General features: G+C 40.0%; 1 protein-coding gene across 3 annotated transcripts in view; it reads left to right on the top strand.

Annotated features, from left to right (window-relative positions):
- LOC591477 (protein PRRC2C) overlaps positions 1–20,823 on the top strand; it is a 33,668-nt gene continuing 12,845 nt past the window's right edge. For 2 of the 3 annotated variants that reach the window (XM_030984470.1, XM_030984465.1), the window contains exons 1-15: positions 1–170; positions 1,693–1,865; positions 2,779–2,944; positions 4,180–4,331; positions 5,236–5,436; positions 6,315–6,541; positions 7,954–8,108; positions 8,567–8,815; positions 9,435–9,516; positions 10,449–10,577; positions 11,835–11,954; positions 14,727–15,240; positions 16,235–16,356; positions 16,745–16,859; positions 17,666–20,548. In XM_030984470.1, coding sequence (XP_030840330.1) covers positions 1,751–1,865; positions 2,779–2,944; positions 4,180–4,331; positions 5,236–5,436; positions 6,315–6,541; positions 7,954–8,108; positions 8,567–8,815; positions 9,435–9,516; positions 10,449–10,577; positions 11,835–11,954; positions 14,727–15,240; positions 16,235–16,356; positions 16,745–16,859; positions 17,666–20,548 — 5,230 coding nt within the window. In that variant the 5' untranslated portion in view covers positions 1–170; positions 1,693–1,750. The remainder of the gene's footprint in view (positions 171–1,692; positions 1,866–2,778; positions 2,945–4,179; positions 4,332–5,235; positions 5,437–6,314; positions 6,542–7,953; positions 8,109–8,566; positions 8,816–9,434; positions 9,517–10,448; positions 10,578–11,834; positions 11,955–14,726; positions 15,241–16,234; positions 16,357–16,744; positions 16,860–17,665; positions 20,549–20,823) is intronic. The other variant, XM_030984474.1, reaches the window with a different exon arrangement.

Genomic DNA, 20,823 nt, shown 5'->3' with positions numbered 1-20,823 from the left:
GACCGAAGAGCCGAAGCCTTCCGCCATATTTATTGTAGCGGATATTTCTTGAGAGAATATCATCTCTCAATTGACATTATATCCATCTGAATTGACAACATCCTCTGTTCATAAGGGTGACGTAGGTCATCATACTTTTCTCCATTCATTTTCCTACAGAACGAGCAAGGGTAAGTTGAGAAACATAGCATATTTACGTGAAATATAAGCCATAAAAGTGAAGGGTTCCGTTAAACTTGATATTGTTTTGTTGCTGAAATACATACAACCCGCTATACATCCGCTGTGTAGCTGTGTTTCGTATTCGTTTATGACGTTGGAGTCTACGCCTAGGCTAGGCTATGGCTAAGCCTATGGGCCTGCGTCTGGCTAAATGTATCACAGTGATCATGATTGATGATGATATTTGATGTTGGATGTTTGTAGTTAGAATCTAGATGAAACCTTTTGTAGTTGAAATTTTACAATGAAGCTAGTTACCTAATTAGTTAGCATTTCATTTCAATTTTTCATTTGATTAATTTTCCACAATAATTTTATCAGCAAATTGAATTTACAAAATTACAAAAAACCTGATAAAAAATACAAAGGTCCGAGAATGAGGATCGTCCACATAAATGAGGATAACCTCGTAAGTGCGTAATAATCACGTCCTTTGAAAAAGGGATCGTCCGCATTTTCCCGGACGTTTTTTTTCCTCTGTACTCTGTAGGGTTCCCGATCCACGCTGGTAATGCGAAAAACGGATTTCGCGTAATAAAATGCCCCCAGTTCACTGTCTAGTTTTGTGGGCTGTCCGTCTCCCTGATGATTTATCGTTATGATGTGAAAGTCTCTGTCACTTGTCAGTGCTGTGTCAATGAGAAGTGCATCATGGAGCATCATTGCGGAATCCGTTTTTCGCATCGTTAATGAGGATTTTTAGGACGTGATTTGTTCGCATTTATGAAGATATCCTTGTAAATGTAATTTTATGATCATGTAATATATCCTATGATGAATCAATTAGACTATTACAAAAGACATATTTTGACCTTTTCCCTGCCCAGACTGAAACTTGAAAGTTTCATTCTTTGATAAAATGATATTGATTACGATGGTTGTTCCGCAGATACATGTAGGTCTACTTTGTCTGGCTCCACTGACCTTTTTCATAATACACTGAAGTACACTGTACAGATTAGTGAGAGGATATTACGCAATGCAGTTTGTGACTTGTTTGTGATTGCCAATCTCATCATGTGCAGTAGCAAGTAGCTTCTACAATGTACTAATACTATTTCTAGACAGAAAAAAAAAGTTTGGTAGGGCCTTACGCCTATGTTGAATTTTTAAATAAAACAGATATTTGTCTTCCCCGTACATTATAAGGTTTTTCTTTTTATTGAACAGTAACACTATGGACTCTGTAATTTGAATAAAGAGGAATAGGAATGAGATGAGAGTGATGAAATTGGAGTTGTCAAACGGACGAGTATACAGAACATCCGTGTACACGTCGCAGCCTTAATGCGTGCAGCAAATTCCACATCGAGTTTATACATGCAACTGGAAACCAAAACATGCTTGAAAGCTGTATGAACATGTACATGCAGCTTCAGATGCTTTCGAAACGGCATTCATGTCATTATCATGAATAAGTGAAACGATTTGAAACCTTATTTCAATACTTTCCTTTTCTTTTTTTTATAGTGGCTTCTTGCACGTTCTGTGGTAGCGTGAATAAGAGCTCCATGACAGGAAATGCAGTATGTCTGACCGTTCAGCAGTGACAAACAAAGGGAAAGATGGAAAATCAAAATACTCTTCCCTCAACTTATACGATACTTACAAAGGAAAAAGTGTAGAACCTCAAAAACTAGCAGGTAAGTGCCCATGAGATGTGGTGCAGTGGTTGGGTATGTCTTCCGATACTGGTGGTGGTGGTGGTGCTGGAGGCAGTGTGTCCTTGTAATGACCGTCCAATGTACATGTAGTTGGTTCTTATTGATTGTGAGAACTTGGGGTGATGATTTTCAGTTTCAAACATTGACCTGCTATGTTGGGGAAAATAGTGGAGAGTGATGAGTAAATCGAAAATTTTGTTTAATCTTGGAAGTTGTACACATTGGCCCGAATTCACAAAGCAAGGTTTGAGCTCAGACCAAGGTTAGAACTCAAACCTCCTTTTGTTTCGCCAAACCTCCTTTTGTTCTTTACAAACCAGGTTTGTAAAAAAAACGCGTAAATCGCGTCATATGACGTACGAAAACCAAGGTTTGTCGACAATTTGGGCCATTGTGTGCATGGCAGATGGGATGGTGTGCCGAAAACGAATCCTTTTTTAAAAAAATATTTAAAGGATCTTAAGTTACAAAATAAATAAATAATGCTTACTCTTTCATTGCTGTTTGAGCTAATATTGTTATTATCTATTTGTGTATGCATTTACCTATGAGCAACATTAATTAATTAATGACTTGTCCCAATTTAAATTTGTCCTGATAGAAAATATTACTTGTTGAAATAAAAGTAAATAGCCATCAAATTTCTGTCAGTGATTTGATTTGGGGTTAATATTAAATTAAAGTCTTTTACTCTTGTTAATAAGATTCATTGTTGACATGTACTTGGTACCAGTTTGATGAGCGTTGATGCCAATTTATGATTGTTCATTATCCATTGAAGTTATGTGAAGTGCTTCACTTGCTTCACAAAATGTTCAAGCGAATGAAATTAGAGAATTAATAATAATTTACATGTATATGTATTATCAAATTTTTTTCTGCTTTTGAACAGTGAGCCATGGCCGTGGATTACAAAGTCTTGGCAAAGTGGGCAATGCCCGTCGTGTGCCTCCCAACCTCCCAAGCTTAAGAAGTGAACACCAAGGAAACGACCCAAATATTAATCTTATATCAGGAAGTGGATCAGGATGGGGATCCGACGAAAAGAATTCAGAAAAGTAAGTCCTGGGACCCGTTTCACAAAGCCTTTTTTCAATGACAAGTGACAAAAATCAGTGACAAATCTGCTGATAACCAAACAGAAGCAAGGATTTCAGTAGCTTATATATAAAATGTCATTTGTCACTGATGTAAAGTTTGTGAAATACCCCCCTGGTGAATTCTATGTAACTCATGACTCATCACTCGGTATGTCCCATGGATGTTACTTTCTCAGCATATGACTCATAGTATAAATGTGTAATTGGGTTATTACATACGTGTGTTAATCATATTGGTTATTACAGATGTGTGTCAATGAGATTGGTTATTACAGACGTGTGTCAATCAGATATGATTATTTACGTCTGGGGACCAAACTTTAATGTCACCATCCAAAGGACGTAACTCGGTCTCGAACCAGGGTTTGCTGAGTCGGCTATTAGGCAAAGATTGAGAGCTGACCGTACCACGGACATTACCGCTAGATGAACTCCCATTTCACATTACGTTTACCTATCCATTATAAAGTATATAGCAAAACAAAACAAAATAAAAAAGAAGTTGGTTACTGTGTAATTTGAATTGAATGGGGGAAGCAAAAAAAAGCTAGTCAGTTAAAAATTAAGATTTGCTAAAGTGTAAGCGTAGTTTTGAAATATTGAATAGTCAAAAACTGCTGCATGATATAACCTGGCAACAGAATGTTTTTTGTTGCGACAATGGCAGGGGGACACATTTCAGTGAATCTCTGGTAGAAGAAATTTATCAACGTTATATGCATGCATGATGCCAGTAATGTATTTATTACTGTTACTAAGCACATGACATTGGTAATACTGCATATACAGTACATTGTATGTTAAGTTTAATGCGAGATACTTATTTTTACCTTGTTGTATCAGTGAAACATGTACACTAAAAAATTATTCTGCTGGGTATATAATGGAATTTCCCTTCTGTCTCCATCAAATCTTACCATTATGTTTGTATGATATTGTAGTTGTAGTAGTAGTGGTCATTTTACCTGACTGCTAAGAAAGCATAAATGCTTGTTAGTAAGCAACCAGAGGACCAACAGCTTTAGGTCCTCTCTGAGGGACCTGGTAATGAGGACTAATGCCTTCCCAAAGGGCACTAGCACATCGACTTGGGTTTCAAACCCGGGTCACCGGATTACGAGACCACTGCTCTACCAACTGAGCTATCACGCTTCCTCTATGATATTGAATGGTGATGTATTTCTTTGTTGCAGTGCTCCAGAGAGCCAGGCTGCAGATACTCAGCCGCCGCAGCAGCAGCAGCAACAGCAGCAAGCACCTCCTCCTCCTCGGGGACCTTCAGTCCAAGAGGACTCTCAGTCAGGGAAGTCCTGGCATCCTCCTGCTCCCAATGCACTGCCAAAAGGTAAGTTGTGGCCAACGCAAGCTGTCATTTCAGATACTCTGGTATAGCTCGTCATATAATTGTCTTGTTATGTTGTGTGCTGAGAGCTGGAGGACCGTACCTGTTCATAACCTTTTTCTTTATAGAGTCTTGGCGCCCTTCTGGCTCTCAACACATGACACCATGTTTTTGTCTTATTATCACATGCTACACAAATGGAATTTTTTGTTCTGTATTATGGACAATAAAATCTTGAATATTGAATTTGAATCTTTGGATGTATTTCATGGATTTGTGTTGCCTCTGCTTAACCATATCATAAAGACACAACTCTTCTATATTTATCAGGCTTATGTTAAAAACTACAGATACAAAGTTTTTGCCATTTGGTGCTAAAAGTCACTTTTTTTGTCAGGATGCCAGTTTTCAGACAAAAGCCTGAATTCAGGCCCGGGCAAGTTATTTTCAGTTCATAGTTAAGGCTTTATTGTGTACTAAAAAGCCCATTCCAGGTGATTTTCAGGCCCTCTGATCAATTCTAACTAGCATCCCTGTAATTGTTTGATATTGAATGGTTATTATCAGAAACCTGCAATGTATTGTAGCAAGAAGATTTTCTGTTGTGATCTGTAGACCCACATCACCACGTGAATGTGAGCGAACTTGTGTTTTCCAAAGATGTAAAATAAAAGTGCAGAAAGGCTGTGGCGATCTTGTCTCTTTACCTCAATCCAGGAGAATTTGTTCAATCATATTTGTTCAATGCTTGTATCAGGGATGCCAGTTTTCAGGCAAAAGCCTGAATTCAGGCCATAGTTTCAGCTTTTTTGTTTGCAAAAGAGCTCATTCTAGGTGATTTTCAGGCCATCTGATCAATTCTAACTGGCATTCCTGTTGTATGTCTTGTTTGCTTTCAATGCATCAGGAGCGCCCAATCAAGTTGGAGCACCGCCACCGATGAGAATAGCTCCTCCCCCTTCGCGTCTGGATCAAGAATTTCCATCTCTAGGCACGCCCGGAGATCAGCCAGCTGCCGCTTCAAGCAGCAGCAGCAAAGACTCAGACAAAGAGAAAGAGAATCCCAAAGAGGTCCAGTATGGACCAGGACCAAGTCTAAGACCACAAAGTAAGAATTCTGTCGATATTTTCACTGATATTTTCACTTATGAATGTGAGGTTATTTTATAAGCCATAAAATCGTTATCAGAATTCATTATACTTCTCCTAGTGGAGGTGGTGCCAGAGGCAGTGCTTCAGAATATCAGGGATTCTTTAGAAGTTTTCACTCGTGTACAAGCATTGCTTGTTAGTGGACTCCTCTGTGTCCAATATGTATTTCTACATTTGTTGTAAAAAAAACCTGTAAGTTGGGGCTTTGATTGGATCGGAAGATCGGAGCGACGCTCTCGCACCTGTGATCGGTATCGGCAAACAAAAATCAGCAGAATTTTTTTAAAATTTTTTTTATGAAGGAAATTTTCAGTTCTTGGCTATCAAATGCTCAAAAAAATTCATGGCTGGGATTATTTTGTCATTTGGAGTTGTTGTTGACCATGTTTGTTGATATTTAGTGCCTTTTCATGACTTTGAAATTAATAATATTGGTCTAGTAGAAGAGGCAAACCATGCGAGCCGCCATCTTGGATTACAATGTAATTAATGTTATTGATCAGCGATCGGAAATTATTATCCGATCACCCCTGATCGGCTCAAGATCGGCCCCCGATCCGATGATCAGTTACAGGCCTAGTTGTAGATGTTTATAATTGCTTTGTAATGTTTTGTTGGAAACATAAATAAATTGAAATTGAAATTAAATAACAAAATTCAAAAATAAATCCAGTTCCAAGTAAAGGTAAAAGTTGTGGACTGTGAGAGTATGTTACTCACCTAAGATTATTACAAGATGGAAATTAATAATTTGTTTTATTTCAGTATGGTGAATGCAATGTTCATTTTGTGCAATGTGAAACAATGGATACTTAACTTTTCTTTTTATTTCAGACGTAAAGAGCTGGAGAGAAGGCGGCAGCTCGCTGAACAAGTCCGGTGGAACTGGGACGGGGGAGGCTGAAGGGCTCGCCTCCTCGTCACCGGGTGCAGCCCTAGACAAAGACCGCCCCATGATGCCCCCTCATGGTATGCCCCCTCCTGGGATCATGAATGGGGCTCAGGGGAACGCGCCCCCACCAGGCCCTATGCAGCAGTTCAGAGGAATGATGCCTCAATATGTGAGTCCCTTCTCCTTATCAACTTCCTTGGTGATTCATGAAAAAAGAAGCTCTTTTCCCCCCATATTTGTTTAAATTTTCGTTTTATTACCATTGATTTGTAACTTATATTTTTAACAAGTGTAGGACCAAGATAAGGCCCTCTTATTAACCCTTACTGTACTGGGGGGGGGGGGGGTCTGGGAGGCCCCCCCCTTGACATTTTCGGAGATCGCGCCGCTACCACTTGAAATTTTGAATTGTCGTTTCATGACTTTTTTCCCTCAAGTCTTACGCACGTTTTGATACCATTTTCGTCGCAATTGGATATACCTGTGAGGTGTTACATAACAATTAGTATGCGCATGTCATCAAAAATATGCTATAATTGCATATATTCATGTACAAGCAGAAATGTGAATACAGGTTTAGATGTATTCCTTCCTAAGCGGGTGATATAAATTGATATCGAATTGCTTTTATATGTTTCTCAAAGTAACTTGATGTATTCCAGAACAAAAGAATACATAAGAAATAAAAACAATAGATATAATAAGAAATAAAAAAACAATAAAATACATAAGAAAATAAATATTTGAAAATCGCATCAAATTTGCATAAATTATCATTATTAATTACAACAAAATAAATATTTTGTGTTAGAAAAGAAGTTTCATATGAATAATGAGTTTCAACATTCAAAAAGTGGAGTTTGACACATTTTCTGTAAAATGCATAAAATTAGCATTTTGCATAATTAATTAGGCTATAACAACACAAATTTGCATATTCGCAAAAAACTAATTACACCATCTTGTTCGTTACGTAAATATCTACAAACATGCAAATTTTCGTGTTCATCGGACATCCGACGGCCGAGATCATAGGGGGGGGGGGGGGCCTCCCAGGCCCCCCACAGTCAGGAGGTGCTCAAAATAGCCCAGTACAGTAAGGGTTAAGCTAAATTCTGGCCTTGTAAATGTAAACTATTATGATACTAATGTGAAGACTTTAGAAATTCACAGATACTCTCTATTTTCTCATCGCTCAAATTATGTAACAAGATGGTTTTCTATCTTAAAGACATCTGTCCATCACCCTATGACTGACAGCAGTGCGGTCACATACCAGAAACCACACCAACTAATGCAAATAAATTTGACAGATACTTGATTTAGGTACAGGAGACTGGCACCACCTCAACCACATTTGAACAGTCTTGCCCATTTGTAATGCATTGGCCACCGAAGTGGTGCCAGAGGCATTATTTTTATTTGAAAAAACTCATCAAACTTAGTGTCTCTTAGTACAGATCTTCTCACCCGCCTGATTTTAGATATTTAACAAAACCTGATTTTATTCATGATTGCTGCTCCAGCTATAGAACAGAATAGACCGATATATTGACATGGTATTATGTGCCTAAATTTCAGATGCAGTTTGGGCCTCGTGGTATGCCCACGGGACCGGGTGGCCCAAGAGGACCACCTCCGCCAATGAACCCGTACAATATGGGTTACCCAGGAGGGCCTGGCATGCAGGGACCACCTCCAAGACATGGGTATCCACCTCAACACCAGAATGCAATGTGAGTATGATACAAAGGATTTGTTACAGCCTGTCTGCACTAGTTTGGCCAGGAGGGATTAGACTTCCCTACATGGTCACTAACAGGGGGTTGTCTCATCAAGTCAACTCTCAATTAATATAAGAAAATGGTGATCATGGGGTACCAACGGGTACTGCTTAGGAATTGCTATATGGAGGGCGCAAGTAGTGCAGTCCCACCTTAAAGCACCCCATTGGAAGTGTCTAAGGAGTTGTAGAAGTTAAAGGGATTTGAATACTGCATGATTAATCAAGATGGCAGAGCAGTTCTTTATAATGAATCTATCCATCACCCTATGTCTGGGCAGTATCATTATTGAAGCAGATGGGCTTCTCTGTGCTAGTTTTCTTGTATCGATCTCTACATTTTTCTGCACTAGTGTTAATGGTTCGTGTATGATCATACAACCTATAATTTTCTTCTGTTCAATTTTGCAGGATGCAGCAGCCTGGACCAAATAGAGGTCCTCCCAGGCACCAAGGGAGACCAGAGAAGCCAGGAAGCAACAAGGAAGGTGCCCCCAGACCAGCCATTGTCAACATGCAGCATCTAACCGATATGGACGAGTTAGCTGCTAGCAAGACGGAAGAAGGGTGGGCCGTGGTCAGCGGTGAGGTGGATTACTCTGAGAAGCTGGTCTTCAGTGATGAAGAAGACGACTCGCCCAAGAAACGCGCTGAAAGAGGGTGAGTAGATCGTCTTGATTGCCGAAATATAAGTGCCGTTTGATTAGGTGAAGTAATAGACCAGTGAGAGGGACTATTTATTCAAAAAATTTCTTCTTGTTGAAAGAGGAGAGCGCTGTAATGGCAGCTAGGCTGGTGATAATGAATGCGCCTTGGAATAGAATTGTCTGGATAAACGGCGCAAAAAAAAATGCATATTATTATTGTTATTAAGAAATTTAGTAAAATGTATACTACATGATGCAACTTGCCGGCAGATCAGTTCTCTGTTAAAAAGACGTCTATCAATTACCTATCTCCGAGCAGTAAATAAACTTCTTGAAGGAAATTGGGGGACTGAGCAGGTCCTGTTACAGCCACACCGAGATTACATCGTCTAGTTAGGTAAGGTTTGAAAGAAGTCTCTGATGCAGATATGAGGCTACGCTTCACTACCTTCTACCAATATATTCAGGTCCCTACTAAGTGTTTCAGAAAAAATAATCAAAGTTGTCTTCTTTTTTTCTCTGTTCATGTTTGCATTGCTATTGGTCCCATTGGAAATCAAATTCTGGATAATGAACTGATGCCTTGAAGTAGGTATTTGAATAAATCTCTTCTATTTCTATTTGTTGTTTAGAGCTGCACCAAGTGGTCGAGATGGTTCAAAAGATAGAAAGGATGGAAGACCAGAGGAAGACTCAAACCAAAGATCTCAAGTGGTAAATAAATCTTTGATTGTGTTTTTTTTTTTTTTTGGGGGGGGGGGGGGTATGAATTCAAAAGTCAACAAATAAAATGTGATCCATTCATCAAAAGTAGCTTTTTAAAGACCGTCACCACTATTGGGCAAGAAGGGATTAGACCACACAGCGAGCCGTCGAGGTCACTGTGACAGGTGGCTATCTCATTAACTCAGCTCTCATTTAACATAAGAAAAAGAGGATCATGGGGGACCAACAGGCACCGATTGGGGAAGTTTTCTATATAGAGGGAGCAAGTAGCTACAAGTATGGCAGTGTGCCTTTAAAAGTAAATATATGAATATGTTGTGTCAATGATCGATGTTTTCATTTCATAGAGACTGTCAATAGAAAAAGCAGAAGTATATTACTATGAATCCTAATGATTTCGTAAATTTGAGTTGGTTTAGCAGCATGAAGTGGGTATAAAATATTACATGATGTAAGCTTGATGGCAGAATAGTCTGCTAAACTGAAGACAACTTTCCGTGCTCCAATGAATTTGTGATTTAAATCTTTCAATTATTTTCTTTATGGCATGGCTTGAAATTAGTAATTCTACAGACAGAGAAGATTCATATTACTTCTTTAGCGAGGCTGAGAATCAGAAATGCAATTTTTTTCTTCAGAATTTTGATAAAACTATTCTCTCCATGCCTCATTATTCATTCAGAATTGGACAACTTATGTATTTATGTTTCGAGAAAATGTGGAGTGTGTGTGAATGAAAGTTTTTTGTTGTTCATGGTTTCAATTCAATTCATTTATTTTCCATTAAAGTTCAAAGTAAACAATACATTAAAATTGAACAGCAAAATGTGAGAATGGGGCCCTGTACAAAACTAAACAAAGAAGCAAATTATACTAAAAATATTGTAAAACTAATCAAAACAAACATGATTGATTGACAGGGAAGAGATGGAGTTCCGCACGGCCCACCCAGACCAAACTGGGAGCCTAACGATAGAGAGGGGAGCGGCCCTCCACCCTCTCGGGGACCTCACCACGGCCGGATGCCGCCAGCCAATGTGGACCAAGCGGTGAGTACTCATAATACATAGAGCATGTTCGTATTAAACATGGCAGGATTGAGACATGGATGGCCATTCTAACACTTAACAGGAATGGATTGATGCTTTGGTTTGTGTCTATCAGGTAACTACCAAAATGTTCCCCTGTCCCCTGATTAAGTCTAGATGGTTTTATTCAGCCACTCAACATGCCTGTTCTGTAACTCGCTTTGTTATATAAATAACAATAATAATAATTGGATTTATATAGCACCTTTTCCAAAGGATACAAGGCGCTGTCTCTTAGTCTATCAACAATTTAAGAAGAGTTGTACAGGTATGTTTTCAGTTGTTTTTTGAAGAATCTAGTGAAGTACTATTTCTTAAAAACGAGGGGAGTTTGGTCCAGAGACGTGGGGCTAAGGACTGAAAGGATTTGAAACCAGTCTGTTTATGTGTGCCAAATCAAAGACAATACAGTGGATTCACAATCCACATCGCCATTTAGCGACACCAGTGTTTAGTCAATTTCATGTGATGCATCATGGGTAAATGTTGACAAAAATATCATCTGTGACATTATTATATACCCTCGGAGATAAGAGGATTTAATCAGAATTTTTGGTGGGAAAGGTTTGAATTTTGGACTGATTCCATAAATGTCTTATTGACCCTACTCATGGTCACTTTTGGTCGGGTAATTTCTCCTATTGTTATTATTAGCAAAGGAGATTGGAAGGCCCTATTCAATGTAAAAATGTACCCTGGAGCTAGAAAATGAGTACAAATTTTCAGTCAGAATCCAGCTTGCCGGTGGGGGTGCTGGTAATTATGAATCCACCCTATTGTATGAGGTAATAGTCTGTGTCAAAAATTGCATTCAAGATCCTAATTTATATTGTAGTAATCATGTTCATTTGAAGTACCCCCCCCCCCCACTTTTTTTTTTGGTGAAAGGAAATGATATTTACCTTGCATTATCAATTAAATAAAGTCAGCTTACTATATCCGTATTTTTTATGGTTGTTTCATGCGTAAATATCACTTCTCTTTCACTTTCTTAAAGAAATTAAAATAACTACATGAGGAATAACAAGAAATGTAATTGATTGATTAGTATGCAACACAAGCTATGGAAAGGCACTGGTGATGTGCACAAATCCTTCTTGGGAACTGTACGCATTAAATTAACCGGTGTGTGAAAAAGAGTATGAAAGGGGTGCAGTGGTAAAGTTCTGTGTGTTTCTCTCCTCGGCCGGCCGACCGATGACCTTGCTTGTGAAACAGGATTGGAATCGAGCCCCGTACGACCAGAGAGGCCATCACCATCCCCCGTCACACGGACAATTCGGGCGTCGGCCACCCCATTTTCAAAGGCCACCTTCCAACCACTCGCACGGGAGCAAGGTATAAACTTGTTGCTCTGCTCAGCCCAGCCAGTCAGTCAGTCAGCCAGTCATTCCTTTCCCAGTTCCTACCTTCATTTTCGTTGTTCCTCCGTCACTATGCATGCACCCCTCAAAACACCCTTTATTGCTGTTAATTAAAAGTTGTTTGGAAGGAATTGGTGCAGTGTTCATGCGTTCAGATGATTGCACAATTCTAACCCTCCCCCCCCCCCCCCCAATACATCCTTGTGTTTATTTGAATATGAATGAGGCTTGTGTTTTATGTCCATCAGTTGTGAAAACCCTAAGTTACCTAATGAGCTTGTTCCCAATGATTGCTGTTGCCTTGAATCTTCTTGTTTTGTTCTGCTTCATCCATGTACATATCTCGTGCCTAAACTCCATATCTGGGCTCTGTTTCATGAAACGTGTTATCAATAATAAGTTACAATAACTGTTAAAAGCTACTGAAATCATGACATCTGATTGCCTGAGAGCAAATTTGTCATAGAAATTAGCATGTGCTACAGACCTGCCAACCAGTACGATTTAGTTGTATTTAGTACGATTTTTAGAAGCAATTACGACAGTACGATATTCCTCAATAAAATACGATTTAAAAAAAAAAAAATATATAAATATTTTTTGTGTGTGTGTGTGCCATTTTCAATGGCAAAATGCCCATTTTGTCATATAAAGTATCTCACATCAGCAATTTGGGGATGTTCATTGGTTCATCGAACACACCAGGTGTGACGAAATCATGCATATTCAACCAATGATCCATAACAATTTTGTTTTCCTGTATGTAGGAACTGTTAGAGGCATTGATCCGCGTAACAGTCCATGTTTAGTTTTAAGAATACAACTTTTGTCAGTAAAATACAACTTTTGGTATTAAAGAATACAGTTTTTGAACTCCAGAGGTTGGCAGGTCTGATGCTATTGATATCAAGTTTTATGAGACAGGGCCGTGGTGTTTCTTTTGCCTCTTTTTCTTTAGTTGTCATTTTGGTTCTTTAAAATAAATCAACAGACACTAAGACACCAATATATGCAAACTTCTGTGTAGTTTGTTCCAGCAATCTTATCCAAATCCCCATATAAAGTCTCCTTTTTGTAGATTGTTATTGGTCATGATTGTAACATTTGGTGCCTAATGTTAAAGTCTGCATATTTCAGGGGTTGCTTGAACTTGCCAATGCGCCATAAGAGTTGTGATCTCCTTTAGAAAATACTATTGTTAAGCTTTTGAAAAGGAAGTTGAAGAAATGTGCATGGATGCAAGCATAGCCAGTCTGCTTTGTGTTTTTACGTGCATGCTTTCATAGTTTTGGAACTGATATACAGTGTCTCAAACAATTTGTATACCTGTAAAAAAGGCTACTTGAAGGAAAATGAATTCGAAAAATTATACATCTACTTGTCACCTATGAACCAAAAGCAAGGATAAAACTTGTTGAAACATCTTCATTTTGCCAAAGAATATGTTGACATACCTGTCAGCTTCTGGACGACGTTTTTCTGGTCTGATGATTACGCTTTTTAATAACGATGTGTTTGGATCTGATGGTCGTAGGAAAGCGTGACGTACTTCAAAGGAGAAGTCAGCCCCCTGTGCCTAAAACCAACTGTCAAGTATGTTGGTGTGGGGTTTGAAGAAAGAATGAATCTCGGGGTGTACAAAACCACCCTTCCACTGCAGATGATTCTAAAACACATGCTCAGCAAATGCAATAAAACATTCCTAGCCAAGAAGGTGGTGGAAAGTACTCTAGTGACCCCTCAGAGTTCTGATTTGAACCGTATTGAGCACCTTTGGGATGAGATGGAGAAAACCGTCCAAGCAACAAAGACGCCTTGTAAGTCACGGTTCAGTGCACATGGAACAGCCTAGATCCAACAGTTTTTGAGAAGCTTGTCCAGAGTATGCTCGTGAGGCTGCGTGTAGTTACTGATGCCAAAGGAGGACCTACTATGTAATAAGCAGGACTTGTAGCCAACAATACATGAGGTGTACAAATAATTTGTTGGGTCCATAAAGCATATATTTGTGAGAGAAAAAATGTATATTCATTTCATGTTTTGGAACAAAGGGAACTATTATCGGCGATGCATTGTACGTGATCAGTCAGTAAAATGAAATGTTGAGTAATGAATGTTTTATCCTCAGTTGAATCATTGATTTATAGGGGTACGAATGATTGTTTGAGACATTGTAAATCAGCTCTTATGCAAAATTTTTGTGTTTAGAGTTTGTAATTTTCTTTTTATCTTGCTTTGCTTGCTGAAATATTTGAGTTTTTTAATTTTATTATACTGACCTCATAAGAAAGTACATGTGTTTTTTACATTATTCTTGATTATAGAGTGAGAGCCATGATTTTTTGTTCTTCTTTTTGGTCTCAATTGTGTTGCATGTTACAATTCTGCTAATGAACTACAGTGCTGGTTAAAGTTCTGTATTAAAAAAAATTGCTCTGTTAGTACTTGCTCCTTTTTGCAGTAGTATATTGTTTTAATGCCAATCTATGGTATTCAGATATAACAGGCTTTGTATTGATCTCGAAATTGTTGGAAAGATTTTTATTATGTACATGAGCTGTCCATCGAACATGCTCAAAATAAGTCACTGTTTGTTAATTTGATAAGCTTTTGATATTTTTTCAGGAATAGTATTTTATTCATTTTGAAAGTCAAATGTATTTTCTTCTTATCTACCATTTGTGGATATGAACAATCTGAAGGTATCAATATGCCATATTACAAGTTCCTTTGTATTCCACTACAGGGCCATTCAAGGCAATCCGTTGATGATGATGACGATAGATGGAAGCATCAGAAGCAAATCAAATCCAGCGAGATGTCATCCAACATAGAACGAGCTCGTCAGCGCCGAGAGGAAGAGCAGAAGAAAGAAGAGGAAATTCGGAAGGCCGCTTCTGAAGAGAAGCTTCGACAGCTGGACGAGAGAATAGCCCGGGACCAGAAGCTCAAGGAAGGAGACACTCCAGCAGCAGCAGCACCTCCAGCAGAGCCAACGGTGCCAGCAGCTGCTCCAGCAGCTCCAAGGGAGATCCCCAAACGCGACCCTGCCTCCGAGCTGCCGAAGGGGGAGAAGCCCGCAGAGAGGGAGATGGATAGCAACCGTGACAGAGAGTGGGAACGGGATCGAGAGAGGCATTATGAGAGGGACCACGAGAGGGGTGAAGTGCCTTACTCCAGGGAGGGCATGGTCATCAAGAGGCAGCGTACAGAGAGTGGCAGTAGTGATGGCTCGAGACAAGGAAGGGATAGAAGAGATGGTATGTTTATAGCTTACTTGTAAATTCTCTTTCATTCTCTTATTTTGACACACTTCCTTCTTTCACTTGAGAACGGTTACTTTATAAAGACTCTTTAGTGACATTTACATAAATATATAATGTGTTTTCCTATCTAATCAAGCTTAAAGGTAACACAAAGTTTTGGAAATTTTGAAAATGGCCAGATAGCGATTCTTGAAAATTTTGATATATTTGGATGCCCTAAGGATGTTTTGTAAGCACTAGAAAATTTAACCCCTATAACACTTCGAAAAAATTTTAATATCAAAATTTACCGGTGCTCCCGGTAAATTTTGATAAATTTCAAATAGTGCCTATATGGCCATCCAATGGTACCTGCGACCATGAACATTTTAGAATATGCAGTTGTGATATATAATTTCCAAACGGGAGTAGACAATCGGTCGATTTTAGTCAAGAAACATTGTTTTAATGCTAAATTAATATCTTAACCTTTAGAGGGAGCTATACAACATAAAGAGTTTATCATTTACAATTTCTTCTATAGACTCGATTTCAAACGCAACAACGATCACTGAATATTGTAGGATGTGCTTCCAATATGTTCATTTGAACCAAATTCATGACCCCATACCAAAACTTTGTATTACCTTCAAGTTTCCTCTATGAGCATCTGTTAATTCATGTTATATTCCTTTTTTGTTTGTTATAGAGTGTTCACATAAAGTGTTCACATATATTTCCTACATTGATACCTTCTGGTAATGCACTTCACTTCTCTTTGCAGTCACACATACATGGCTGAAGAGCAAACTCTCCTCTTGTCTTGTCATCTGTTGGCTTGTCTTTAAAAAGAAAACTCATCAATGAGACATGAAATAATAATCAGAAACATTTCTTTAGCAGTAGTTTGGTAGCAGATTTTGTCCAGATTTACCAGATTAATTAAAAAGGGCCAATACCACATTTGCCTTTTCCTATCCATGAGTATTTTGTGTATATTTCATCTCAGGTGGAAATTATAATCGTCAGCCTACCCGGAACATACCACCTAGATTCTTGAAGCAGCAGCAAGCGCAACAGGAGCAACAGCATGGCCACCAGCAACGTAGACAACCTCCTTTCCCACAACAGGTATGCCTACATCATTATGGCCTCAAGGCAGTGTAGTTGTAGCATGGCTGCCATCATTCCTTTTGGGAGGAACGATTCCTATTATATAGGTCTTCAAGCTCGTGTAATGAACCCTGAATTCCTCTCTTTTTCTGAAAATTTCTGTGTGAAAAGTATACAAAATAGACTCTTTTCCTAATTCTGTTTAAAGTTATTTATGCTTTCTGTTAGGAAAGGTTAGCAGGTATGTTGTAGAAGAGCAGAAGCAGAAGTGATGCGATATAGGCAAATCTAGGTAATATTGAAATGTTTCTTTTCTCTTTGTAATATATTCAGAGTCAGTCCATCAAAAGACTCATTGTTTTTCTTCCATGTCGTTTAAAACCAACCTTTTATTCTTACCTTGCAGGACCAGCAGTGGCACGGTAGAGATGGAGGAAGAGGGAACTGGGTTGGCGGCAGTGGTCCTACCACACCTACCACACCCCCATTCGGTCAAGAACCAAGGCAGTTTCCTCCTGGAAGTAAGTGACCGCTGATTATTGCTGTATGGTCTACAACCAGTTCACCTACAACCCAATTGGTCCATTGCTCACTCAGTCTAATTTTCAATCGGTCTAATGATTATTAGACCTTATTGATGGTAGACGAAATGGACATTAGACAAACTGGGAATTAGACTAAATGATCAATATACCAAATGGGTAGTAGGCTGATTGAGATTAGACCATATGGAAATTAGACCAAATGGTCATTAGACTAAATGCTTATTAAACCATGTGGACCATGGGAATAGACTAATTGGGTAGTAGACAAACTGGTTGTAGACCAAACATCAATTTACCAGTGATTATCTGCCAATGTTTTCTTGCTACTTGCAGTATGTCTACATCATACAATGCAATATTGGCATTGATATTGTATTAAATTATTGGAGGAATAATTGTATCTATTGCAAAGACTTCAGGCAGTGTCAAAATCACCATGCACTCGTCAACGTCAAGTCTATCTAAGGTTTCTTTCACTAAACTTGGCTGAATTTTGGTCCTTTTTTATTTATGATTGTAACACCGTGAAACATTTGATGTCTTTGGTTTTTTGTATCGTATACTTAATGTGGTTATTTTGATATTGGATTATCATTAAATTTGTAATGTTAAAAGAGAGTTTTTCAAAAGTAAAAAGTAAACTTTCTTGTAAATTGTAGGTAAATTTCAGACTTTCAGACCGTGTAATAATTGAGAGAGGCCTTAGAAATTTGTGGATACATACAACTTCAATAAATGTCTAATTTTTCCTTGTTCTTGTATCTATCCATTTATTGATGTAGGGATTCATATCCAGAGAAGACGAGAGAACTCTGAAACAAGTAGTGATGGCCAGGAGAAAAGCAACTTTTCACCAGATGTGAGAGAAGGTGATACAGCCACAGGGCAAGCAGTGATCCCAAGCAGAACAGAGGCAGAAGACAGAGGAAGGGGTGGCGACAGGGGGTTCCGCAATCAAAGAATACCGTCTGACGCAGCACCGAAAGAAATCCCAAGACGCCAAGAGTCTCAAACGGATATCCATCGAGGTCAGGAGCCATCACGGCATGGTCCTAGGCCGGAGCAGAAACCAGATGGAATGCTTGATCAACAAGAACAGAGACCAGGTCCTAGGCAAGACCACAGAGTGGATCAGAAGCAGGACCAAAGACAAGAAAAGAGACCCGATCTGAGGCAAGATCAGAGGTCGGATCAGCGATATGATCATAGGCATGACCAAAGACCTGATCAAAGGCACGATCAGAGATCAGATGCACGCCAAGAGAAAAGGCCAGATCTCAGACAAGACCATAGGCAGGATCAAAGGTCAGATCCTAGGCAGGATCAGAGACCTGACCTTAGGCATGATCAAAGACCAGATCTCAGGCAAGGACAGCAAGATCAAAGGCAAGTTGGAAGACAAGATCAGAGGCAAGGATCTAGGCAAGAACCAAAACAAGACCAGAGGTTAGAGCATAGACCAAGTAGAGAAAAGATTGCAAGCCAGGGCTCGGAGGATGCAGTAGTACCAAGGCAGTCTAGCCAAGAAAAGTCCGCTGCTCCTTCCAGAGTAGAGCAAAAACCAGAGGTGGAAACACAGGGTCAAGAGAAGAATCTCGGTAAAGAAGCTAAACCTCTTCAAAGTGAAAACGATAAGCAAATCGGCTCAGTCACAGATCATAAAGAGAACACATCTGAGCCATCAAAGACTGTTAAAATTGGGCCCGGTGTTGATAGGGATAGGAGACCGCAGAGGGATTCTAAGCCACTACCAAGCAGTTTGGTTGATATGAAAAGTGGAAGCAGAGATAAATTTGATAAGAATGACAAGGCTGATCGTTACGAGAAAGGAAGGAGGAGGGATAGCGATCGGGATCGAAGTGACTTTCATGGAAAAGATGAGAGGCACAATAGAAGAGGAAACAATGAGCAAACCGGAGGGCGGGGTGCCGGTTCGAGGAGTGATTCCAGGGATGCAAAGAAGGTAGAATCTCAACCTCCAGAACCAAGCAGAGCATGGAAAGGGCAAGATACAAGTCAGAGGTTAAAGCTCAAGGAGCCTTCAAAGCCCAATGAAAGCAGCCAACCGGAGAAGAATACAGAAAGAGTGGAAGAAAAACAAGCAACTTATGTTGATCAGAAGAGTAAAGCGGTTGCTGATGAACGCAAATCAGAGGAAGTTCCATTACATAAAGAGACCAAAGACTCTCAAAATGAAAAAGTTGAAAATAAAGATGTTTCTGAGGTGAAAGGAAATGGAGCGAAACCCAAAGATCTTGTAAATGAGAAACCCAAAGTGGATGATAGTAAAGAGAGGCCACCTCGTGATAGGAGAGACGTGAGAGACGTGCGCGATAGGAGAGATGAGAGAGACGTGCATGATAGAGGAGGAAGGTCAGGTGGTCGTGGAAGAGGCTCGGCTGACTCTAACAGAAGGAGAGATGAAAGGGGACCTCCGCTTAGAAGAGATGACAAAGGTCTTTCATCCAACAGAAGAGATAAGGGGCGATATGAAGTCAGTAATCGTGGAAGAGGCTTCAGGCCATACACTACGGGCATCCGAGGGAGAGGCAGAGGAAGGGGGGAAAGACTTGAAACTAGTAGTCGGCAAGGTTACAGGAGACCAACGAGGAGAGAAGAGGAGGAGGAGTCGGATCTAAGCTCAGGTGACGAGAGTGTAGAGAGAGTTCCAGAGAGAAAGGAACCGCCCAAGCAGGCCAAACCAACCGAACCAAAGCCACTGTTAGAAAGCACCGACGCCACTCCTATGGGTGCAGAGAAACCCGCTGATGAAGTGGCCAAACCTAAAGAATCTGAGATGAAGGAAGAATCTTCAGAATTTCCCAATTCGCGGGGGGAAGCTGACGAGGATAGAGATGGAACAGAGAGGGGTAACTTACCTAGAGGAGAGCCATCAAGAAGAGGGAGAGGTGGAGGTGCGTTGAGGAAAGGGAGAGGAGGAAGTGGAGGAAGGGGTGCATCTTCAAGGGGACGTGGGAGAGATTCTTACAGCAGGGACGGGAGAGACACAAGAGATGATAGAAGACCACCTCCTTCAAGAGACGGCACGCAAAGGTACGATAGTGGCTTCAGGAATGATAGCGACCTAAGAGATAGCTATAGAGAGCCAAGAGGTAGAGGAAGGGAAGACGAGATGAGGCAGAATGCGAGAGACGGTCCACCAGGAAGGGGTGCTTACAGGAGACCAAGACCTGACAGACCTCCTAGGTTCCAGAAGAATTCTCACGGGAGGGGTAGAGTAAGACCTCAGCGAAGTGACCAAAGGTCGGACATGGCTAGCAGCAGGACCAAAGAGACCAATGATAGGAGTCAGATCAACAGTGGCAACAATAGCGACGGAGCATCAAAGGGAGCATCCAGGCCGCCCCTACCAAGACAGAACTCGTCTGATCTGAACAACGATGAATGGGAGACTGCATCGGAGAGCAGTAACTTCAATGACCACAAGGCAAGAGAGAAGGAGGTTGCATCAGAAGGCCAGAAGACCTCCGCTGACAACAAGGCAGTGAAGGACAGCGGCAGTGCTCCTCGTAGTAACGGCAATCCCGAAAGCAGACCCAGAAACGATAGGAGAGACGTCGGGAGGAAAGCGCCGACCACCAATCAAAGGCAGGGAGCAGATAGACCCGGCAATAGCCATAGGGACAGCTACAGATCAGATTATGGTACAAACTATTTCTTTAACTTTTGTACTAATTTTAAAAATACTTTCAGAGCAGTAAGGTGCACCATGAACATCAATCTGGTCTTCACAATTGCCTAAAAGAAATTTGTTAGGTCCTTTCTTACGTTTCATCCAAATAGTTGAATGCTCTGAATCACTAAAGAAAACGCAAACTAATATAGAGTGACGTCTCTAAATGACTAATTCTGTACATTTAGTTCTTGGCATCGTCTTGAGTAGGAAATCATCCAGGAAATTATACCTCATTGCTTTGAT

Source organism: Strongylocentrotus purpuratus, unplaced genomic scaffold (assembly GCF_000002235.5).
Source record: "Strongylocentrotus purpuratus isolate Spur 01 unplaced genomic scaffold, Spur_5.0 spur5_contig_833, whole genome shotgun sequence".
In the NCBI taxonomy this organism is placed as follows: domain Eukaryota; kingdom Metazoa; phylum Echinodermata; class Echinoidea; order Camarodonta; family Strongylocentrotidae; genus Strongylocentrotus; species Strongylocentrotus purpuratus.
The sequence above is the reverse complement of the archived record's forward strand: the minus strand, read 5'-3'. Positions and strand labels throughout refer to the sequence as shown.